The 24,387-nt window shown below is 45.3% G+C and overlaps 1 protein-coding gene across 8 annotated transcripts in view; it reads right to left on the reverse strand.

The window, feature by feature from the left end:
• FHOD3 (formin homology 2 domain containing 3) overlaps positions 1-24,387 on the reverse strand; it is a 523,370-nt gene that overhangs the window by 456,927 nt on the left and 42,056 nt on the right. For all 8 annotated transcript variants that reach the window (XM_070361542.1, XM_070361541.1, XM_070361540.1 and 5 more), the window contains exon 2: positions 4,514-4,620. In XM_070361542.1, the coding sequence (XP_070217643.1) occupies positions 4,514-4,620 (107 nt within the window). The remainder of the gene's footprint in view (positions 1-4,513; positions 4,621-24,387) is intronic.

Consider the following 24,387-nt stretch of genomic DNA (forward strand, 5'->3'; position numbering starts at 1 on the left):
GCACTCTCCCCACCCCCACTCCACAGGGTCTCATCTCATCTGACCTTCCCACCCCACAGTGCTGTGGACACAGGATGAGAAAACCGAGCAAGAAGCGCTGTCTCAGCGCTGACCCTCTAGCGAAGGCCTGAGGGGAGTCCAGAGAAGCACAGGTGAGTGTCCAGGGTTCCTCCAGGTCAGGAGCACCTGGGGACGTGCCCAACAACCACGCAGGTCCCCCCAGCGTCCCTGAAGCCCGGGGCTTCTCAGGCCCACTCACAGGTCTACCGCACCCCAACCTGCGGCCCTCGCTACCTTGGCAAAACCCCACCCTCTCACCTTCAGGACTAACCTCCAACCCACTTCTCTGGGACAGCCCCCTGTGTGCCTTTCCTTTCAGAGGCAGGGAGGGGGACTAAGCAGCAAGGTCCAGGGCTGGGGGCTGGGGGAGGCAGAATCTGGGCCACCTCTGCCCCACGGGCAAGGCTCCAGCCTTGGTTTTCCTAACAATGAGCTCTCCCCATGAGAGCTTGGAATAGACCCCGTCCTGCCCTAAAACCCAGTGACTCCCATATCAGTGCATGATCTCAAATTACGACTATAACTATAGCTAAAGCTACTAGCTTTGGGTCTGTCTTACATGCTGGGAACCAGCTTAATGTTTTAGATACATCATCATATTTTACTTCACAACAACCCAAGGAGGCAGTATGATGGTTATATTATAATCATAATATATGATTATCGCATATATTATCCCCACTTACAAGGAAGCCAAGGCTCAGAGAGGTAAAGTAACCTTCCCATAGTCACACAGCCCTGAGGTTAACTGCAAAGCTCACGCCCCTAAATACTGTGCACAGCTGCTCTTTACACTCTCCTCAGGCCCTGAGACTCTGTTGGGGTCGCTGCTAATACAAGGAGGAAAATGGGAGTGGGTAACATTGTCCTCATTTTATAAATAAATTTTATAAACTCTCATCAGAGGTAGAGTGACTTGCCCCATGTCACACAATGGCAAGGTCGGGAATAATAACCCAGGGGCTTCAGTTTCCACTGCCCTCTGCTGTGCCTACTCACTTCGCTGGCTTTAGAAGGCAATAAAAAGACCTGGCTTTACTCTGCTAGCATGATAATTGCTTTGTCCTTGTACTTTTGAAGGTCTTTCTCCTCTTCTCCAACTAGCTATATAGTCTAAGTGATCATTATAAACAAGGGGTAAGTTAAATTTTAGTCCTGGCAGAAAAGAGCAGGGTAATGGACAAGAACAAAGCAACCAGCTCCTCCAGCAAGAAAAACTGACTCTGAACACGCACAACCGACACCACCACAGTCTCCACACAGCCTGCCGCCCATCTTCATTGAGTGGCCACAGCGTGAGCAGGTATTTTCCTATAATTTAACAACAACAACAACAAAATCAAGAAACATAATGATTTCATTTGCCCTTTTCACGCTTCACAAGGGCAATTCTTAACCAGGAGTAAATTATATTTTAACTCCCGTTTGAGGGAGGCGTGAGCTCTCAGGCACACAGACTCTGCCAAATGCCAAGCTTCTGAGAAAACTCTCAGTGCAAGTGTGCCCTGCAGATGCACCCAGACACCTCCTTCCTATGCAGGAAGCCTCCACCATCACGCTGCTTCCAGCCAGCGCCCAGTAACTCACCACACGCCACCAGTGTTCACGGATGTGCTCAGGACCCGGGGATCACCACAGTGACCCGGCAATGCCAGGACAGCACCATCCTGGCCTGTCTTCTGCAGCCCAGGCCAGGCCCAGGGGCTCTCCCAACCAGAGACCAGGAGAGGTGGCTTCTTTACACTCTTCCAGATAAACAGGAAAGTCATCCTGGATATGTTCCAGAGGACAAAGGCTGAATCCCACAAATGAAGACTATTTCAGATAGAAGCCCCATTCTGGGGTGGGTTTGGGACCCAACAGTCAAACATGCAGCTACCCGACCTCCTCTGGGCCACCCCCTCCCTCCCCAGTGTTTGCAGTTTCCCACGTCGTGAGTCCCGCCTTCTCATCTTGCCATAACTTGTTTCCCCAGCACCCCATGCCATGAGGGTGGAGAAGTGTGGTCAAGGCTGCCCCTGTCAGATGGACCCATGGTCAGGGGATGGCTCAGAAAGGAACAAAGTGAGAAGGTTAGCCCCAGGATCTGCTCTGGGGGGCTTGCAGCAGGCTCCCTGGCTCTCTAGGCATGGCTGCAAAGAAGCTGGCATCTGGACACCATGTTTATAATATGAGCTGTAGCCTCAGGGCCAGGGGATGGAGCCACCCTGCAGTGGGTGCTGCTCCAGCTACAGATAGTTATTAGCCTGGAATTGAGGAAGTCCTTGCATGAACCAACAGTATGTCCCCTCGGGTGCCAATGTACATCCTCGGGAGAGCCTGAAATGTATATTCCAGAAGCTCCTGGGATGGCAGAGGAGCACGGACTTGGGAACCAGTCACACCTACGGTCAAACGTTGCTCCACCTTCTACCAGCTCTGCCTCCCTGGACATGTGATTGAACTCCTGGCCCTCAGTTGTTTCAAATGAAACATGGAGATGAGAAAATACAATCCCAGGTTTGTGCCTATTAAGGAAATGAACCAGTAAACAAACATGCCATGAATAATGGCACGTGGTTGGCATACCAGGTGCTTCATAAGGTTATTTTCTTCCCCACTCTTAACTCTTGAGACTCTTAGCTATTAACATTTTTTTCCAAGCTGTCATTTCCAAACTAGTCGTGTTCTGATAAGAAAGAAAAATATCAGGTCATGGTTTTCAAGCACAACAGCACTACGGACATGTTTCAAATTGGCAATGATCTACTCATAACACTCCTGAGATCTATTTGATCAATGAAACATCAAGTCATCCCATTAAACTGTCATGCACCTAATGCTGACATCTTAAATAAAAGAATGTCATTGTCAAATACTTGGTAAAAACTATAGCAAAGGAATTTCCCCAAATCTTTCAGTCTTAACAATGTAATTTTTTAAAATGATGGTGAGCAGAATTTGATGTGACTTAATAGAGATACCCCTCATGTGTGTACAGCCTATGGCATTTCCCAGGTCTTTTCATGGCTTCTGAATCCACTCAGGAGACAGGAAGCACATCCTGAGAGAACTTGACTGGATTCCAACCGAGGACCCTGATCTCGGTGCTCAAGCGCATGGCACTCAGGAATCCATTCTGGGCTCCTCTGTTCACCTGGCTCCTAGTGTACACTAAGTGTCTCTAATGTGCTGAGAAAAGGCTAGGCTGGGTATTCAGGCAGGCCCAGTTCTGATCTAGGAGAATTTTAGCAGCAGAGAAGAGGAATAATTAAGGGGACCATTAATGGGGAGAGGACCATAACTTGTGATAGGTATTAGAGCAGAGAAAACTCGGGAAGTCATCAATATATTCTGGTGTCAGGAAAGCAGCACCAAGAAGCCTCCCACTTTTCCTCATTTTTTGAGCCACTCATGAAAATCAGCACTCTCAGATAATATTCATTTGACTGCAGTACATTTTTAACTCAGGAAAGGTTGCCTCAAAAGAATTTTTGAAGAGATCCCTGAATAGCAGGCATAGATGGCTGGGCATTATTTGGAAAAGAAGAGGGAGCCTTTGAAGGTTTCTAAGGAGGAAGGTGATAAAATCAGAGAGAGATTTGGTTCTGGATGAATGAGGAGTAGAAAGGGAGGTGCAGGGGCCCATCCAAAGTGTATTTTGATAATCTAGTAAATAGTATTTTACAAATATTAATGTCTTGGTTTGGGCAAATTTGCATTGGTTATGTAATATGTTAACATCATGGGAAGCTGAGTAGTGTTATTTGGAAAAGTCAGTGCTTTACTTTCAACTCTTCTGGGAGTTAAAAATCATTTTGACACGAAAAGTTAAAAAAATCTGGAAGAGAATAAAACAATCACTTGAAAAAAATAATCTAATAAATATAGGAATGGCTAATTGTATGGGTATATTCCTACAGTGGCTTTGCTTTCTGTATATATTTCTGGTTTTTTAGATGAATTGCTTTATTCAGACTCACAGCAATCAGAAATACTAAGCAATTCTAGGTATAGGCTAAAAGTAACTTGATATTAACTAACATAATTAATAATTATTTTTTCCACTAATGAGTTCAAAAGATGATACAGTATAAAATGATCTAAAGGGGCATCTGCCAAAAAACTAAATATCCAGGAGTTATCAACAAAAACAATGTATAAAATAGTGGTCAATCCACTAAAATCTGGAAAATATTAATTTAACTACGTTTGGGTTAAAAAGAAACTTTGAATGTAAATATCACATGCTTAATTAAACTACACCAGAAATTCTCAACCCCTGAGTAACCTTACCAAGAAGAGCTACTCAAATTCAAAGAGTCGGCAGTTACTACTGGTGAGTCCTTTTGTGTGACTATGAGTGAGACAAGGTGAAAGCTATGGTGATTTCTCCAAAATATTTGAAGGCCTCAAGGAAGCCCCATTTCGTGGAGGGTCAGGACCAGCTGGCAGGGACAGCAGTCACTCTTACCCAGCGTCATCCTGGAAGCCTTCTAACTCGTCCCGTTGCTCGGCCAGGGTGGCCTCCAAGTCCAGGTAAGTACCATTGTGGGAGAGCTGCAGGGTGCAGTCGTCCAGCTGCAAGAGAAAGAGCTTGTTAAGCCCAGCCTGCTGCTGAGGTGGGGGCTGGAACCCAGAAATCACTCCTGTTGCCCTCGTGTGTTTTCTGAAATCAACCATTATCGGGAACTTCCCTCGTGGTCCAGAGGCTAAGACTCCACGCTCCCAGTGCAGCGGGCCGAGGTTCGATCCCTGGTTAGGGAACCAGATCCCATATGCCACAACTAAAGATCCCACATGTCGTAACTAAGACCCAGCACAGCCCAACTGATCAATCAGTATTTTAAAATAAATTAATAAAACCATGCATTATCCCCAAATCTGGATCCTAATGGAAGAGGTAGGATGTTCATATAAACAGATTGGAAGAAAACTGCATAACAGGTAGACAGAAATTATACCCACTACGTGAATGACATAGACAGGACCTATAAGATGTGGCCAGGGGAGGAGAGGCACTGGGCCAATATCACCTTTCACTCTCAGGGGCCCAGAAGAAGCCATGGATTTGGAGAGTGGAAACTAAGATGCCAGTGGAACCATGGATTGAGAGACACAGTTTAAAAGGCAAATTTGGTGGAGAAAACATGCTGTTTCCTTTGACCCAGTGAGCAGCCTACTCACTCAGATTCTATGGTCAGGTTTGTTCCATTATAATTAATGCTGCTGCTAAGTTGCTTCAGTCGTGTCCGACTCTGTGCGGCCCCATAGACGGCAGCCCACCAGGCTCCCCCGTCCCTGGGATTCTCCAGGCAAGAACACTGGAGTGGGTTGCCATTTCCTTCTCCAATGCATGAAAGTGAAAAGTGAAAGTGAAGTTGCTCAGCCGTGTCCGACTCTTAGCGACCCCATGGACTGCAGCCTACCAGGCTCCTCCACCCATGGGATTTTCCAGGCAAGAGTACTGGAGTTGGGTGCCATTGCCTTATCTGAATGGCAATATATTCGAACTACAACTCACCAAAAAGGACACTAGGTCTCTTTATTACTAGTCTCATTTTTAGAAAATTTATTTAATAAATACTTGTTGTTGTCATTGTTCAGTCGGTAAGTTGTGTCCACCTCTCTGCAACCCCATGGATTGTAGTCCACCAGGCTCCTTCTGTCTACGGAATTTCGGAATTTCGTAGGCAAGAATACTGGAATGGGTTGCCATTTCCTTCTCCAGGGGATCTTCCTGACCCAAGAATCAAACCTGCATCTCCTGCATTAGCAAGCAGATTCTTTACTACTGAGCGACCTGGGAAGCCCATTAACAAATACTTATATGTTGTTAATTACATCCATTCGTAATTCTAAGCATTTTACATGTTACACCATCTCATTCTCACACAAACTCTAGTGATTTCCTTTGTTATCCCCATTTCACAATAAGAAAGCTGAGTCACAGAGACAGATTAAGACACTTGTCATATCTGATAAGTGATGGAGGTGGGATTTGAATTCAGGGAATCTGAATTGAGGTCATGCTCTTGACCACTATGCTCTGCATCTGCTCTATGGCCAGAGACCTTCTGAGGACTTGAAAATACGCTCACAAAAATGCAACTTTGGTGATCGGAGCGCTCTGGTCTGGCCAAGGTAATGCTGCAAGCTTGCCAACGCCATTCCCTTTCCTCCTGGGGACAGAGACCATGTATCGCAGGTTTATAGTTGGGCTATTGCTGGGTAACTGAGTACTGACCACTGGAATATAGGTGAAAGGGAAGAATCCCAACAGGCCTGGCCAAAACACTCCTACCCAACCGCACACCTTTCTTCTCGTGCCTGTGGCCAAATATAGAGGAGCCAGAAAGGACTCTCAAGTCTGGAAACCAGCAGACCCCAGATAGAAGCAGCTCAGGTCCCCACATCACTGCATGGAAGACAGCATTGTGCTGCCCAGCTCCCACTCACCCATCCTGGACAGTGACAAGAGCAAGACATGAGCCTTTGCTCTAGTAAGTCATTAAGACTTTGAGGCTGTTTCAATTAGCCAGCATGACATGACATTTAGAATAATCCATACACTTAAAAATACAGGAAAGCAATTTTAACCAAAGATGAACATTATGAGAAAATCCAAGTATATAACTTCATGCTTCATTTCTCAGTAAGGGTGGCTCTTATTATTCATCCACTTGATGAGTTAAAGCTCTTATTCGAAAATGCCAGGAGACTAGGGAGAAGTGGAGGCAAATACGTGGCTACTTCAAAACATCTAGGTAAAGGCCTGCTAATCTTCCTGCTATAAGGGAGATTTCAAACAAGGAATTAGTCTCCTTTGATGGAAAAGCTTTGCTTATTATCCTGAACAGGAGAAACAAAGACTGTCAACTTGTCCAGAATCAGCATCTATAACAAGCTGCTAATTCTTGCAGAGACCCCCACAGCTCCACGTTTCTGGTTATCCTCAACAGAATGAAAGGAATTTGTTCTTTGTTATTTGTAAGAAATAGTTAAATCATTTGAAGGGGTTAATCCTATTTGATTCACTTGTTTTATTTCCCTAATAACAAACTATTAAAGGCATGCTGGTGAGGGTCAACATTCTTGACTGGCACTTTACAGATGGGCAATCTGATCTGAGAAAGCTGGGGCCCAATGGGCCAAACTCACTGTACTCTGATGCCAGAGGTGCCCCCAGGGTTTGGGGGGAACACTCAGGGGAGGTGTGCCTAAGCTTTGGGGGGACACCCAGGGAGCTGGCTTCCCTGCTTACAGAAGCAGAGGATTTCCTGCAGAAGGCATCTCCTGGGCTTGGGTCTCCTGCGGACTAAAATCAGCCTTTATCATTCTTAGGTGGAAATTCTAATTAGACAAGGAAATGTTACCATGTCCACTGGTCCTTGTGTACGTAGAGCTGTAATCACTGCAGCTCATTCTTTCTTTTAACTCCTACTGGCATGTTCAACTAATAAAGCTTTTGTGGTCCATTCTGTTGACAGTATCAACACTTCTGCTCATTTTTAATCCCACATATCATCAACAGACTAGCAGACAAGGAAACTGAAAGCCCTTTGCATGCTCAGTCGCTAAGGAATGTCTGACTCTTTGAGACCCTGTGGACTGTAGCCCGCCAGGCTCCTCTGTCCATGGGATTTACCAAGCAAGAATACTGGAGTGGGTTGCCATTTCCTCCTCCAGAGGATCTTCCCGACTCAGGGATCAAAACTGCATCTCCTGCATTGACGGGATTCTTTACCACTGAGTCACCTGGGAAGACCGAAAGCACTTTAAGCTATGATCATTTCTTTTGCCTCCATCCTTGGAAATGTGAACTGTGCGAGTCCAAAGAAGGAAGCTTTTGGATAGAGTTTCTGGTTCCCCTCGAGGGGGTTGAAGCCATTTAGAGGCTGTGGTCCACATTCAAGCCAGACAGAGAGAACTGAGTTGGAGAGGAATTATTGCTCTGTTGCACAGGGAGGAGAGATGTGCACGCTTATGTGGTACAAATATTCCCACCATGGCCAGTTTCAAGCTACCAGTGTGAAGTCACTGAGTGTGGAGCTAAAAAGAGATTCACAGAAGCTCACCAGCATATAGTATTTTTATCATACAGATTCAGGAGATGAAAGTAACTCCCAATGCAATGAAACAATTAGAAAGTAACATGTTTTGAGTACTTTTTTGAGGTAGAGTTGGCTCACAATATTATCAGTTCCAGGTGTAATGCAAAGTGAGTCAGTTATATATATATATAGTATATACTTGGAGAAGGCAATGGCACCCCACTCCAGTACCCTTGCCTGGAAAATCCCATGGACAGAGGAGCCTGGTAGGCTGCAGACCATGGGGTCGTGAAGAGTCGGACAGGACTGAGTGACTTCACTTTCACTTTTCCCTTTCATGCATTGGAGAAGGAAATGGCAACCCACTCCAGTGTTCTTGCCTGGAGAATCCCAGGGACGGGGAAGCCTGGTGGGCCGCTGTTTATGGGGTCGCACAGAGTTGGACACGACTGAAGCGACTTAGCAGCAGCAGCAGCATAGTATATACTTAGGTGTACATATTTGAATATTTTTACCTTTGTTTCTAATATACTAATAACTTTTGTTGTTGAATATTGAATATATATATATATACAGGATAATTTAATTTTGCATAATGACTGCATTGAACAAAATTCCCTCTCAAACCACCCAGACCAGGTTCAGCACATGCTGCTTCTGGCCCTCCCAGGTCATCAACTTGAGGCACCTCAAGTGGACACTAGCAGGGAGTGGACGAAAGGCTGAGTCCCCCTGTCCTGGACGTTCAGCCCTCACCCTTCCCCCAGTCCTGTGCTCTTCTCCTTAGCTGGAGCAGATGCGGATCACTAGGGGCCAGCAGACATGAATAAATGTTAATCGCTCAGTCGTGTCCAACTCTTTGCGATACCATGGACTATAGTGCCCCACCCCCAACCAGCTTCCTCTGTCCATGGGATTACTGGAGAGGGTTACCATTTTCCTCTCCAAGGGATCTTCCCAACCCAGGGATCGAACCCAGGTCTCCTGCATGCGGGCAGATTCTTTACCATCTGAGCCACCATTCTTACCAGCAACCATGGTTATTTTCCACATCGTCTTCACTCCATACCTCCTGATTTTATTCCCAGCAGCTGGGGTGAATACCTGGTTGGCCCCACTGCTCACCCTGACCCACCAGGTACCTGCCTCCTCATGCTCCCAGCAGCCCCAAATCACAGCAGGACCCCCCCTCCACCTCCCCAGCCTCCAAAACCACAGAATCCCAAAACCTTAGCAGAACTGCCTGTTCTCATGATTCGTCTCCTCACATTCAGGGCATCAGTAGCTACTGCCATTTCCATGGTTCAATTTTAATAAAATTATATGTTAGGCATGGGCTGGGCACCAAGGAACACATACTGGCTTCCTTTCTTCAAAGATCATTTTGTCAAGCAAGTACGACACATTAATAGAACACAGAAGAGAAGGAAAAGCCACATAAACCAACCGTCAAAATGTGTGGAAGTTCACCTTCAGTTGTATTCCTTCAGCTGTAATTAGCATCCACAGCCCCCGAGACCCAAGCATCCTCTATCAGACAGGACATTCCCCTTCCAGCAGAAAGGCTACCTGACTTCCTAAGCCAGGTGTCACGACCCTGCCTCCGTAATTAACAGCTGGGCGATTTGTGCAAGTCCTTCAACTAAAACAGAAACAATGACTCTGTGCCCTTTAGTCCCTTGAAAGTGGGGCTTACAGTAGGGCTATAGGAAGGGGGCAAGGTCAGCTTGCTCCCCTTAGCAAGCTGGGGCACATGTGCACAAAGGGGTCACCGCAACTCAGGCAGCCTGTGAAGATGCCAAACAAATCTGCACACGCTGGCCGCTGCATTCCACGACATGAGCCCCGCCATCACCACACCCCAGATGCACAATTAACTTGTAAACCATCACGTGAGCCAAGGAGCAGGAAAAGCTACTGGGCTGGACTGATGCATGAACAGTAAAAACCCCTTGGTACTTTGGAGTTCGGCTTCAGTTACAAACAAATTGATGGGTATACCAAACGCAGGCTTCAGTCTTGTCAGGGATAACTAAGTTAACAGTCACGACAGAAAGTACAAGGCAAATAGGCGGCGAGTGGCGCTTAATTCCAATCTAGTTATTAGAAAGGGTTAGACAGAACCATTCAGGCTCTGCCCACAGAGTGGAGGACCCGGACGCCTCCCTGCCAGGCCAGTTCCTGACAGGAACCTCAATTCCTCCTGACATGAAGGGAACCTGATCCCCCCACCCCAGGCCTCTCAGGTCAAATGTCTTCCCAAATGACTGAAGGGCCCTGGAATTTCCTGACTCCAGCGATTTTCATGTCAACCCTGATCCCCTGGCAGCGTGGCTCCCCGCACTCCTTTCCTGGCTCTGGGTTTGGTGGCCAGGACACTGCCGGGCACTTCAGGACACAAGGCAGAGCCGGAAGCCCGGTGGGAAGACAGCAGTGCAGGGCGATCTCAGGACAGTGGCTAGGGAAGGTGAGCAGGTAGTGACAGTGAGTGGCGGGGGGACCAGGAATCTGGTGGGGCTGGGGTGCTTGGGAAGGGGCCAGTCACAGAGCCACACGAGGGACCCTTCCAAGTACTCTGGAACTCTGTGCCACTCCTCTCGGTCAAAACAAACCGTTAAAATGGGGCCTGGAGCCCCAGAGACACGGGACAAGCCCTCCCATCTTTGTAGACCACCTGCATGAGGTCACTCACCTTCCCCTGACCGCTCCTACAAAGACAGTGCATTCAAAGATGGAAAAGGCAGGCTCGCCATCCTGGGGAGGAAAAATACCTAAAACAAGGCTGACGTCACTTCTCAGCTCATACCTTCTCTTCTTTCCTTAATCCGGTGAAGTGGCATGTTACTGGGGTGGTTAATGATTATCTGGGTTGGGCAGCAGGTCTAAAGGAATCCTTAGTCTAGGCAATAAAGTTCTGGGGAACTCTGAAATAGATTTGCACAGAACTGTTCTATAAATATACACGAGGTCTAATCTTAAGCTAATTTTGGTAAGAGTTCAGAAGTGGGAAAATACATGCTGATTTTTTAAAGAAAAAATTAAAACAAATGTCATTTGCTGATGTCATTTCAGGGGTTCCTCCTGTCCCTGCATCATTTTTGCAGCTCCTTTCATCAAGAGGTGGATTCCTTCTTGGTTCCTGGACTCTGGGCTGGGCTATGTCTTGCTTTGGCCAACGAGGTAGCGAATGTGACATGGCAGAGACTTGAGAGACACCTGCTCACTAGGGCTGGCCTCTCCTGTTGCCCTTGGAACGCGGCCACCACTGAAGCAGCCCGGGTTCCCCATCTCCAGGGTACCTGGTTGCTCCCACTGCCCCTGCCGACAGCCTGCCAACTGCCACACACGGAGCAGGGCCAACCTGGATCCCCAAGGCTCCAAGTGAGCTGCCAGCTAATGACAGACCCAGGATGAGGGCCAGCCATGATGACCAGACTGGCCCAAAGCAGAACTGCCCAGCAGACCCACTGGACTGGGGCCATGCTTGTTGCTTTCAACCAATCTCTTCTGAGCCTGTCACCTCCATCCACAGCATGTGGGCCCCCAGGGATTGCGGCCTCATACTCGAGAGTGGTTGGTGCCGGGCTCTGAGGTGGGTGAGAGCTCACCCCACCAAGGTGCCCACTGAACACACCGTGACACCACTGGCTCGAGGCAGGAGCGCCAGCCCCAGGCCCGGTCCTCAGCCACCACGGTGCGTACATGCCTGGCCCTGCCCCTCCTGGAGGCTGAGCCCCTACCAGGGACCAAGGACAGAGGACAGGAGACAGCAGCAGCTGCCGGGGGGAACGTGCCAGCGAGTGGGGGCACAGCCAGCTGCACTGTCCCCCCAGGAAGGCGAGGAGGCGGCTGAAGGTGAAACCCTGCAGGAGCTGCAATCCCAGGCCCTCTGAGCCTGTGCCCCCATCTCGTCGTACAAAATGCACATTTGAAGGGTAAAATGATGAAGACTTTCAAAATGGCAGCTTCCAGCCCAGGGCCCTTCTGACGGCACTGGACCCGCTCCTGGCTCAGAAGTGAAGCCCTGCTGTGCACCCATGTCGCTCCAGGGCCGGGTCCACGGTGGGTGCCCTGTGCCCCCCACTCCAGGCTCACCCCTCCCTCAGAGCAGCAGGCAGGCAAACCTCGCATCAGGTCAGCTCTGAGACAGCTACGGTTTCCCCCTCCACTGGGGCTCCAGTTGCAGGGCAGTCATGAAGCTTCTGGCTTCCCTCAACTTTGTGGTTCCTTCTAAAGGCAGCAGAGACTAGAAACTCAGATGACAAGCAAAACCATCAGGAAGGACAGCTTTCCAACAAGCAAGGCCACATGTCCCTTTCACAATTCTTCATAAACCTTCACAGAGTCCTGGCTCGGCCGGTCAAGCTTTTGTGGGCTTTGGTTGCCCCCATCCCGTGAGGGCCAAGGCCGAGGGACGAGGGCACATGCCGCGGGGCCACCCCCTGCCATCTCCTAAGACAGGCAGTGAAGACATGGCATTCATTTCAGCATCCTTCAAACTACACGCACTTTCCATGTTCATCCCCTTCAAATGCATAACACATCTCACAACAACAACAAAAATGCATAGTTTCACATAAAGCTGTGATTTGGACATAATTTAAAAATAAAAGGAATGCTGGGTCAGTTTTCTTTAAGAGAAAGACCAAAGGAAACTGACTCACGTGATATCAGAAGAAATCAGGCCTGTTGGTTAACCCCAACAAATCATATTTAAACTTCTAAATCTCTAGGGGCCCATTTAGCCACTTTAGAACAACAAATATATTGTGGGTACTTCATAAATGTTTTAGGGTTACATACAAGGATATTTTTGAAGATCGAGCCTATATGGGTTATGAAATAATATGAATGTATTTACTTTGAAAGCAGTTGGATTTTACTTCCTCGGAAACCTTTAGTAAGTTATGTTATTTGTGGCCAGCAACCTCAGTGAGAGAAGCAATGTCCTGATATTGATTTAGGCAGCTTCCAAATCAAGCCCCAGACTTCTACTTAAGTCAACAAAATTGCACAGCTCACCAACCAAAGGAAGGGCTTCTGCCAAATTCTAGAAGAAAGACAAAGGCAAGGTTTCTCCCATTAAGAGCTTAAACTGAGCAACATGATAATATGGCAAATATTTGTATTATATTACAGGACCTTTCTATCATTAAATAAATAATCAAAATCCATTAAACTTCTCTCTTAAAAAGGCCAGACTATATTCACTTGTGTTTTTTCATTTTCTTTTTTTAATTTTAATTGGAGGCTAATTACTTTACAATATTGTAGTGGGTTTTGCCATGCATTGACATGAATCAGCCATGGGTGTACATGTGCCTCCCATTCAGTCAAGCTGAAAACTAGTTATCAGCACCAAGTTTCAGTGTTGTTATTGATCTATTATCATTCACTCATTCAGATGAATAATCCTTTCCTGTGCTCCTTCTCTGGCCTGGCACTGCGGTATGTCCTTATATTACAGGCCAGGTTCCAGGGGGCATTCATGGCTGTGGATGGGCCCAAGCCCCAAACAAGGAAAAGAGGAGAACAAGGAGTTAATAGCTTTGCTGTTTCTGCTCTTACTTTCGCTGGAGGGATGAGGGAGCTGAAGTACGATGGATATAAAAGCCCTGACACAGAGGAGGTTGAGTAGTAGAGATACTAAAAGAAAGCAGGCCAAGGGCTCCGGAGGGGAAGACTCAGTGGCCATAGCAGATTTTAGACTTGATTCTAAGGCAACAAAAAGCTGTGAAATTGGTTGAAAACAGATGCATGCAGGATCACTTTTGCAATAGGAGGACAGAAGGGGGAAGATAAATAAGAGGCCACTGAAAGAATGTCGGGCAATTTGAAGGTGGCTGGGACAACAGTAGAAGCAGTGGCAACAGAGAGAAAAGAGGGGAGAGGATGATACAGAAAAAAAGAGGGGAAGGGAAGAAGGAAAAGTGAGAACGACTCAGTGACTGGTCAGACGTGGAGGATCCCACAGGGTGTCTTGCTTGAGCAAATTGATAAACGCTGCTACCATTTACCAACATGGGGAACATTATACAAAAAACTGCTGGGGGCGGGGGGATAGGATTAAATTGGTATTTCTAAGATGTTATGCCCAAAACAAGTGGAGGAGTTGAGTAGAGAAATGGATTTGGGCATGAAAAAAAACACGGCGGTTGAAAGCTCACAGTACACCAGTGAACCTAAGGTAACAGCTAGCTCTTTGTGGCTGGAGGTTCTCTAATGGTGTCCCCCTTTTTGTTCCTAATAGTGGTAATTTGTGTTTTCCCATTTTTCCTCTAATAGAGGTCTTTTATTCACTTAATAGTCTTTTCAAGGAACCAACGTTTGATTGCATTGCTTTTCCATTATTTTACGTCTGTTTTCTATCTCATTAACTTCTGTTGTCTTTGCTAATTCCTTCCTTCAATATTTTTGTGTTTAGTAAGCTGGGTTTTTTCTAATGTATAAAACGTGAAGATTTTCAGTCTTTCTTTCTCTCAATCAGGTGCATTTGAGACAATAATTTTCCTCTAAGTAAGGTTTAACTACAGACCACAAGATCCAATATGCTGTATTTTCATTATCTTAAATCCAAAATATTTTCTCAATTCCACTGGGATTTCTTCTTTGACCCACGGGCTATTTAGGAGTGTGTATTACATAATTCCCAAATATTTAGGAGTTTTCTAGCATCTTTTTTTTACTGTTTATTTCTAGCTTAATTTCACTATGACCAGAAATATATTCTGTATGATTTCCAATCTTTGAAATTTTTTAAAATTTCATCAAAGTACAGTTGATTTACAATGTTGTGTTTAATTTCTCCTGTAAAGTGACTCAGTTATACATATATGTATTCTTTTCTTTCCCATTATGGTTTATCACAGGATATTGAATAAGTTCCCAGTTCTATACACTAGAACCTTGAAATTTCTTGAAACTTATTTTATGGCCCAGTAAGCACAAAGGATGTGTACTCAACAACTGCAGTGTTTGTTAACTGAGCTTCTCAAATCTCCTCTATCTTTATTGTCCTTCATATGCTTATTCTATAGAGACATATATTAATTTCCCACTACAACTGCAAATTTTTCTTTTTTTCCTTTCTGTCAATATTTGATTAGTTGATTTAGACTTACTAGTGAAAATATTATTTCCTAGTCTTTTAGCACCATGAGATTCCCCCTTATCTCTAGTAATGCTTCTTGCCTTACAGATTCTGGCGTCTGTTACTAGGATGGCCATACCAGTTGCTTTGGGTTAGAGCTGCACGGTTTATCTTCCTCCAGTCTTTTACTTACAACATTTGGTGCTCATATATTCGATATGTACCTCCTGTAAGTAGATAACAGCTTTTATCCAATCTGACCATGTTAGTTTTTTAATAAAAGCATTTAACAAAGTCTGTTAACCTAAAGTGACTGCTACTGTCTAGGTTCAAATCTACATATTTAGTATTTGACCTACACGGTCTAGTTTACTTTTTCTGCCTTTCTTGGCATCTATTAGTTTAAAGCACTATTCTCTACTATTCCGTATTTCCTTCTTCTTATTCTTCTCATTCCTAGCTATATATTCTTTTATTAATTCTTTCAGTAATTTATCCTCTAAATAATCTGTCTTCCTAACTCAGCAGAACCTACTATGAATGAGAGTTATCACTTACCGGAAAATGTAAGGGCCCTAGACCATTTTAATATGGTATACACCTTTCAACATAATGAGAGATGTATTTTGGACCCCATGACATAGTATTGTCTGGCAGTCAATGTTCATTTAAATTCAATCACATTTTCACTCTGGTCTCTTGCCCTTCATTCTTTCCTGGGTTTCTGTGCTTCTATCTGTGATCATTGCCTTCTGCCTGAAGAAGTCTAGTTAGCAGTTTTTAAGTGAGAGTCTACTGGCAACAAATTTCCACAGTTCCTATTTTCTAGAAACACCTCTATTTCAATTTTTTTTTTTTTTTTGTAATAGCTGTACTGAGATATAATTCACATACCCTATAATTCACCTATTTAGAGTATACAATTCCTTGGCTTGTATATTCACAGACTTGGCCATCCATTACTACAATCAACTTTAAAACATTTCCATCATCCCAAAAAGAAACCACATTATCCATCGATAGTAACTTCTCATTCCCGCAAACACACCCGCTCTCTACCCAGAAACTATGAATCTACTTCCTGTCTCTACAGATTTACCTATTCTAGACATTTCATATAAACAGAATCACACAATAGTCTTTTGTGACTAGCTGCTTCCACTACTTAGTACAAAGGTGTCAAATTTCTTCCTTACTACAGCATTTATCAGCACCTCCCTCCCTTCATTGCTAAAGAATATTATATTACACAGATACACCACATTTGATTTATCCATTTATCAGTTGATGGACACTGGGTTGTTTCCACTTTGGGACTATTATGAATACTACTACTATGAATATTTGTGCACAAGTTTTTATATAGACATATACTTTCGTTTCTCTTGGGTGTGTATCTAGGAGTAGGACTGTGGAGTCCTTTATGCGTAGTATTTTAGGAAACTGGCAAACTGTGTTCCAAAGCAGCGACAGCATTTTCCGTTCCCACCAGCAATGCATGAGGCTCCGACTTCTCCAGACTTTACCAGCACTTGTTTTCTTTTTGACGATGGCCATCTTAATAGACGCGAGATGGTATTTCATGGTTTCTGTTTGCATTTCCCTGATGGCGAATGATTGTGAGCATCTTTTTATATGTTTATGGGTCATTTGTATATCTTCTACTGAGAAATGCCTGTATAAATTCATGGCCCATTTTTAATTTGGGTTGTCTTTTTTGTTATCAGGTTGTAAGTAGCCCTTATATATTATACATACAAGTCCTTTATTGGCTACATGGTTCGCAAAATATTCTCCCAATTTATGAGTTGCCTTTTCACTTTCTCAGTGGTGTCCTTTCAAAAGCTTTCAATTTTGATCAAGTACAATTAACCTATTTTTTCCTTTTGTTGTTTGTGCTTTTGGTATCATACCACCTTTACTTTAAAGGATATCTCTGGAGGAAACAGAATTCTAAATTAGCAGTTATTTGCTTGAAGTACAGGTTACCTTGGAGATATTGCAGGCTATGTTCCAGAGTACTGCAATAAAGTGAGTCACATGAATTTTTTGGTTTCTTGTGGAAGGGAGGTTCATGAGGCAGGGGACATATGTATACCTATGGCCGATTCATGTTGATGTATGGCAGAAACCAACACAATATTGTAAAGCAATTATCCTCTAATTAAAAATAAATAAAATTTTAAAAAGTTATACTATGTTGCAGTCTATTAAGTATGCAAAAGCATTATATCTGAAAAAATGCACATTTAAAAAATATTTTATTGCTATTAATAAAAAACATTAACCACCATATGACAATGCCAGGTTGCCACAAAACTTCAATTAAAAAAAAAAAACACCACAGTATCTGCAAAGCACAGTAAAACTAAGTATACCTGCACTCACAAACGATTAACTTCACTGTCTTCTGGCATACATCATTTCAGATGAAACATCAGATGCCGGTTTCACTGTTTTTCTTTTGAAGATAATCTCTTTTTCTCAGGCTTCATTTAATATTTTCTTTGTCTTTAATTTACAACAGTTTTACTGTGAAGTGCTTATGTGTAGTTTGCCTTGTATTTATCCTGTCTGGAATCTATAGCACTTCTTGAAGTTGTGGCTGACGTCATTTGTTAATTTGAGAAAAATACTGGCCATTATCTCTTCAAATATTCCTTCTGCCCCATGCTCCTTTTTCACCCATTTGAGGACTCCAACACATATTTTAGACCGTGATCCACATGCCTATCATGTTCTTTTCTGCATTTTCTGGTTTTTGCACTCCACATATCTTAGTATCTTCTACTGATCTATATTTCACATCATTAATATTCTCTTCATCTGTGTCTAATCTTTAGTTGAACCACCCACTCTATTAATTTGGGGGCGTTATTTATTTATTACTGATTTATTTGTCTGTACTGGGTCTCTGTCGCTTTCTCTACTTGTGGTTCACAGGCTTCTCACTGCAGTCGCTTCTCTTGTTGCAGAGCACAGACTCTAGGCATGCAGGCTTCAGTAGTTGGGGTACATGGGCCCAGTTGCTCTGAGGGATTCAGAGTCCTCCCAGACCAGGAATCGAACCTGCATACCCTGCAATGGCAGGCAGATTCCCAACCACTGGATCACCAGGGAAGTCCCTATTTTTAACTTCTGTATTTTTCATTCTACAACTTCCATTTGCTTCCATATATATATATATATACTCACACACATACACACACACACACACACACACCCCATTCTTGTTTTGCTTTGTTTAAATTCTCCATCTTGCCTCATTTCTTGAATGTATTTCTCCTGTTTTAGAGATCATATCTAGTAACTCTAGTATCTAGAACACTTATAGACATTTCTATGGTTCCCCCTTCCCCTTGATCATGTCTCTGGATATACCAGGTACATTTTATTGAATACAATCATTGTTTATTAAAAAAAAAAAAAAACTCAAGGTTCTGAGTGATAGCTTCCTCCAGAGAGATCTTCCTTAGCTTCTGGTAGCTGTAGGAGTAGATCATAATAATCCAATTAAGGGCTGAGCTCACTCAAAATTGGATTTCAGTCTTTGTATGCTTGCCTGATTTCAGTTAACACTTCTTCTACTCTGTTTTTCTCTCCCCAGCATTATGAATAGTAGCTTCACTTAACTTCTCAGCCTCCTCACAGTCACTCTCTGCTTACCTTCGGCGTCTCTGCACCTACCGCTGATGAACCGGGACATGCATTACAGTAAAAAGAACTAGGAATATCAGACTTAGTGAGTATGACCTCATTAAGTTTCCCTTCTCTCTCGAGTCTTGGCCTCCCAAGTCCTGGCTGCCTTTGGAGCTCTCTAGTACCAGGGACAGGGGAGCCTGGTGGGCTTCCGTCTTTGGGATCACACAGAGTCGGACACGACTAAAGTGACTTAGCAGCAGCAGCAGCAGCGCCTTCAAATAGACGGGTTTTGGTCCTCTGTTGTTCTTGGTAGGAGTACTGGTCTGCTACAAGCTGGTTCCTTATAGCCAGATGTATAACTGAGCAAGACCCTATGGGGCCTCCCCTGGACAGACCCCTGCCCCATATCCTCTGCTGTAGCTCTTCCCTGAAGTCCCCAGAAAATAGTATCTCATGCATATTTCATGACTTTTTCAGATGTTAAAAACCACCACCAAATGAAAGAAATTAACTACCTGATGATCATGAGCACACAGCCCCCAGACCTTCTGGCACCTAAGGATTGATGTTAACCACCCTGCTATCTCAACATCAACCAGAGAACTGTGCACCAGCTGATCACATATTCTGGGATGTCCCTCCTTCACCTGGCCTTTAAAAATGCTTTGCCAAAATTTTTCAGGAAGTTCAGGGTCTTTTGAACATGAGCCATCCCTTCTTGCTCAGCCCTGAAATAAATGTTTCTCTGGACAAACTCCAATGTTTCGATTTGTTGGGCCTTACTGTGTGTTGAGGAGCTTCCCTGGTGGTTCAGTCTGTAAAGAATCTGCCTGAAAGCAGGAGACCTGGGTTCGGAAGATCCCCTGGAGAAGGAAACTGGAAACCCACTCCAGCATTCTTGACTGGGAAATCCCATGGCCAGAAAAACCTGGCGAGCTACAGTTCATGGAGTCACAAGAGTCAGACATGACTTAGCGACTACACCACCACTGTATGTTGAGCATACAAACTTGTATTGGGTAACATAAGCCCAAACATCCATTTAACAGCTAAAAACATTTACTATTCACTTGACATGAATTAATGAATTAACATTAATTATTTAATCCTCACACAAGTTATGAGGAAGGTACTATTATTATTTTCATCTTATAATTAATGTAAAACTCACCAAAAAACTGTAACTGACCAAACAACTTGCCATGATCATGACAGTTAGTAGCAACTCAACTCAGACCGCTTGGCTCCTGAGACTGTGTCCTTAACCTACAACAGAATATCCAATTCGGAGGAAAGATACACACAGAAGCCCTCTGCAATTCCAACATTCTATGACTGCATCAAAGAAGAGAGGACTGAAGAGGATCAGCCAGATGGACCAGAGCAAAGCCAGGGGAAGGTTGGCCTCTAAGCCCAAGGAGGCATTTAAATCTGCACTTTACTACTGCGCTGCCTCGAGCTCAGGGATACTCACAGGGCCTGTATAGACCCTCAGCTACGCCCACAGCCCACTGGCACAACTCAGCACGTGGGCACATGCTCACCTGTACCCACATGCCTACTGGTGCACAGGACAGAGGAAGTCACAGGGCAGGGCGAGCAGACAAAACAGCCTGAATCAGAGACCAGGTCCTGAGAAACGGAAGCCCAGGCCAGCAAAAACACACGTGCGCAGAAGCGCCGAGTCCCCAGCACATGCTCCGTTGTCCCACCTAGATTTATTACATGTGAAGGAACTAAAAAATGAAGTATGTTCAAGACTGACCAGTGTGGTTCCCAACGCATGGCCTGAAGACTCCCGGGAGGACTCAGACTATTTCAGGAATCCACCAAGTCAAAACCACCATCATATTATTGCCTCTTACTGACCTGACTTTTGCACTGGTAGTGGGAAAAACCACTGGAACTTTAGCGAGAATCAGGTCAGAGATGCTTCAGTGTACTAGTCATTGTATTCTTCACTCTTGTGCGTTCACAGTAATAAAAGTGTCAGTTACACAAACGAATGCCCTTACTGAAGTATTAATAAGTATTGATCCCATTAAATTTTTAAAAAGACACAAAATCAATAGTAAAGGTAAGAATTTCAAAGCTGTGGCTACAGAGCATTAAATCCCAACTGCAGAGCTCTGCGTGAGAACACTGTCACCCACCCATGAGACCAGTCCTGGGGCCACCACTCAGCACTGCCTCCTGGGTTCTAGGTTGTGAGCCAGAACCGGCTAGTTGACCACCAGCTCCTCTGGTCTGCTCACGTCCCTGCCTGGTAGGGCCTACAGAACATGACTTGGAATCACAGGGCCCTACTGCCCAGTGACTTCGCCATCCCTAGAACAGTGGTTCTTACACTGCTGTGTACACACTAACCTTCCGGGGAGCTGTCTGTAAGGAGCTTCCCAGGTGATACCCCTATATTCTAATTCTGAGGGTCTGGGTGAGGACAGCTCAGGACACTTATTTCTACCATCTGCAGGCGATCTGATACAGGGGCCTGGGGCTCCATTGTAAATACAGGTGCCAACAATACCTAACTTCAGCTCCCCTGGGGGAGAACACACGGCTCAGATTAGGCTGGGGACCAAGAGTAGAAATTGCAAGGGGGCTGGAGGAGGGGTAGCAGTCCCAATCTCTTTGGAACTTTTCCCTCTTCATCCAGTCTCCAGCGCCTCCCTCGCACTCTGCCGTATTTGTATGAACTGTTTCTCATGCTGGCAAAGTATGTCTTGGGGCCCAAGTGTGTGGGGATTAAGCCGACGCCCCAGGGAAGATCTACTGACTGGTATCCTAGGAAAACACACAAACAGGCCAAGAACCCAGCTCCCCCTGGCATGTGTGATATGAACACCCAGGAGCATAAGCCACGCCTCAGGAAGTCCAGCTGGCCATGACTGTGGACTTCTAGGAAGAGCTTCCAAGAACACTAGAGGGTGAGCTGCCCGCTAGCCAGGAAAGCCAGAACGCCCTAGTCACTCCGGAGCGTCCCCAGAAATCGGCCTTGGGGAGACCAGAATATAAGCCTCAGATGCAAGAGGCTGGGCTTCCATGCCACAGGCTGCCACCAAACCAGCGGTGGAACATGCAGCAGGCAGGTTATAGTAACAGCATCTGAGAAGGGAGACAGGACATCAGAGAGCAAACTGCAGCTCCTGCTGTGCTCATTTTGCCCACATGGCATTTTAAGGTATATATGTTTAGTTGCCAATAGTTAAAAGAAATTTGCATAAAATTCATATTTCCAGCATCTCTTTAAAAATGGGAGGATCTGGAAACCCAGGGCCATCCCTTCCAGGCCCAAAGAGGCCAAGCTGAAGCAGTGCCCACCCTTTATTTGGGCAGTGCAATTGAGGGCAGGAGGAGAAGGGGGCAACAGAGGATGAGATGGCTAGGTGGCATCATGGACTCAATGGACATGAGTTTGAGCAAACTCCAGGAGACAGTGAAGGTCAGGGAGTACATGGGGTCACAAAGAGTCGGACACGACACCACCTGCCCACCTGACTCGTTTCCATTACTCATCTGGACCCAGGCTCAGGTGACTCAAAGGTCCTTTGTCCTCAAAACACTCTAGGATTTAATGTCCAATTTCTTCATTTACTTTCAACCACATATAGCACCATCATTCTTCTCAATAACCAGAGGATTTAAAAATCAGCAGCGTGAAATCAGCAGGGTATTTTGCTCCATTCCCTTAGTAACTCATTAACAAGGTAACCAGACAGCCCTAGTTTAGTGGTCAGCTGAAACCCCTCAACCAAACCCTCTGCTTTAGGAGCTTACTGATGTTTGTGCCATCTTTAAGATCCTTAGTGGGCTTCCCTGGTGGTTCAGATGGTAAAGAATCTGTTTGCATGCAGGAGACCCAGGTTCAATCCCTGGGTTGGGAAGATCCCCTGGAGGAGGGCATGGCAACTCACTCCAGTATTCTTGCCTGGAGAATCCACATGGACAGAGGAGCCTGGCAGGCTACAGTCCCTGGGGTTGCAAAGACTCGGACACGACTGAACAACTAAGCATGTAGGATCCTCAGCAACCCAGGTACCCAAGTCAACATCCACTGCCCCACTGCCTGTTGCCATAGCAAATAGAAGACCCCATCAAGATGCCTGATTCCCTGGTTAGGAGAGCCCTGCTCAGCAGCGATGCCTCTCCACACCTAGCATGACAAAGCACAGGGCTGGTGAGAGGAGTAATTAAATACTGGCCCCTGTACTCTTCGCCACAACTTTCTAAATCCAATTTAAAAATCCACAGGCATCCATGTTTTTCTAAATTACAACTTGTCCATTTTTAATTGGAAAAAAAATAAAACCACTGCCCTTGCTCCTAAGCAGAAGACCACACGTGTATCAGACAGATCTCTCCTGGGGCTCCCAGGCATTGAAGGATGACCTTCCAAAGAGCCACATGCCAGGGACAGCAAAGGCAGGAAACTTCCATTTGTGATGCCACATGCTCCAAATAAGTATTTCCTGAAAAACCCCCTAGATTGTCATCGTTAATAGATGTTCGAATAATGTTTGAAGAGAGAAAGTTGTCAGCTCTTCTGAAATTATTCCCATTATACCCTGCAGGTAGGGGCAGGGCTATCACAGAAACCAGGTCTAGAGTCTTCGGAGACCCCACTCATCAGGCAGGAAATGCAACCAAAATTCTGTTTTTCTGGAACCAAAAACAGAATTTAGCAGCAGATGACTGACCCTAGGTATATTCTGAGCTCATTTGAAAGCCCGGAGAATCGGACCTTCAATATAGAAATGTTTCAGTCTAAGATGGTTGATGACCAAGTTTGGGAATCAATGAAAATTTTAAACATAGCATATGATCTGCTGAGTGAAAATCCACTGTGAGATTGTGAATTTAGAGACTACTGCCAGTAAGGTTCGGATCAATCTTCAGTCATTTTCAGGAGTCTAGAGATATTTCACAGCTAAAAAGCACACTCCAATGTTGGCTTTTTTAAAAAGTCAAAACAATTTTCAGGTCCCCGAGGCGGTTGCAGCAGCTTCCACCGCAAGCAGTGGCATGTCTGTGACAGGACTTGGCTGGGGTCCCTTTCCGCTTGGGCACTCCAGGTAAAAGGATGCAGGTGTTTCTGGAAACCCATTGGCATCTGCCATTTGCACGGAGGCGAGCTCGTGAGTATGACTGCCTGCTTGTTTTTGCAATTCACCTAGATGTGGAGTTGCTCGGGGCCACCACACAGTTCGGTCAGGCAGAAAGTGATTGCTCCCAGATGTTCGAGAGAAACGCCCTGGCCGGGCTGACACAGCAGCCCCAATGTGTCTGAACACACCCTATGTACTGTAATAAGGCTGCCACCAACCCAGGTGCTGTTCTTGCAGCGAGAGGCCCAGACCATCATCACGTGCAGAGACATACCTGCTTCTCACACACCCTCGTGCGCCCTCATGAAGGGGAATGACCACATGGGCAGGAACCGTTCACACTCTCCCTGCACTGACCCTTTAGAACCAGCTAGTCCATGGGGTCACCAAGAGTCAGACACGACTGAGCAACTTCACTTTCACTTTGCACTTTCATGCATTGGAGAAGGAAATGGCA

The sequence above is a fragment of the Bos mutus genome, chromosome 24 (genome assembly GCF_027580195.1).
Source record: "Bos mutus isolate GX-2022 chromosome 24, NWIPB_WYAK_1.1, whole genome shotgun sequence".
Taxonomy (NCBI): Eukaryota; Metazoa; Chordata; class Mammalia; order Artiodactyla; family Bovidae; genus Bos; species Bos mutus.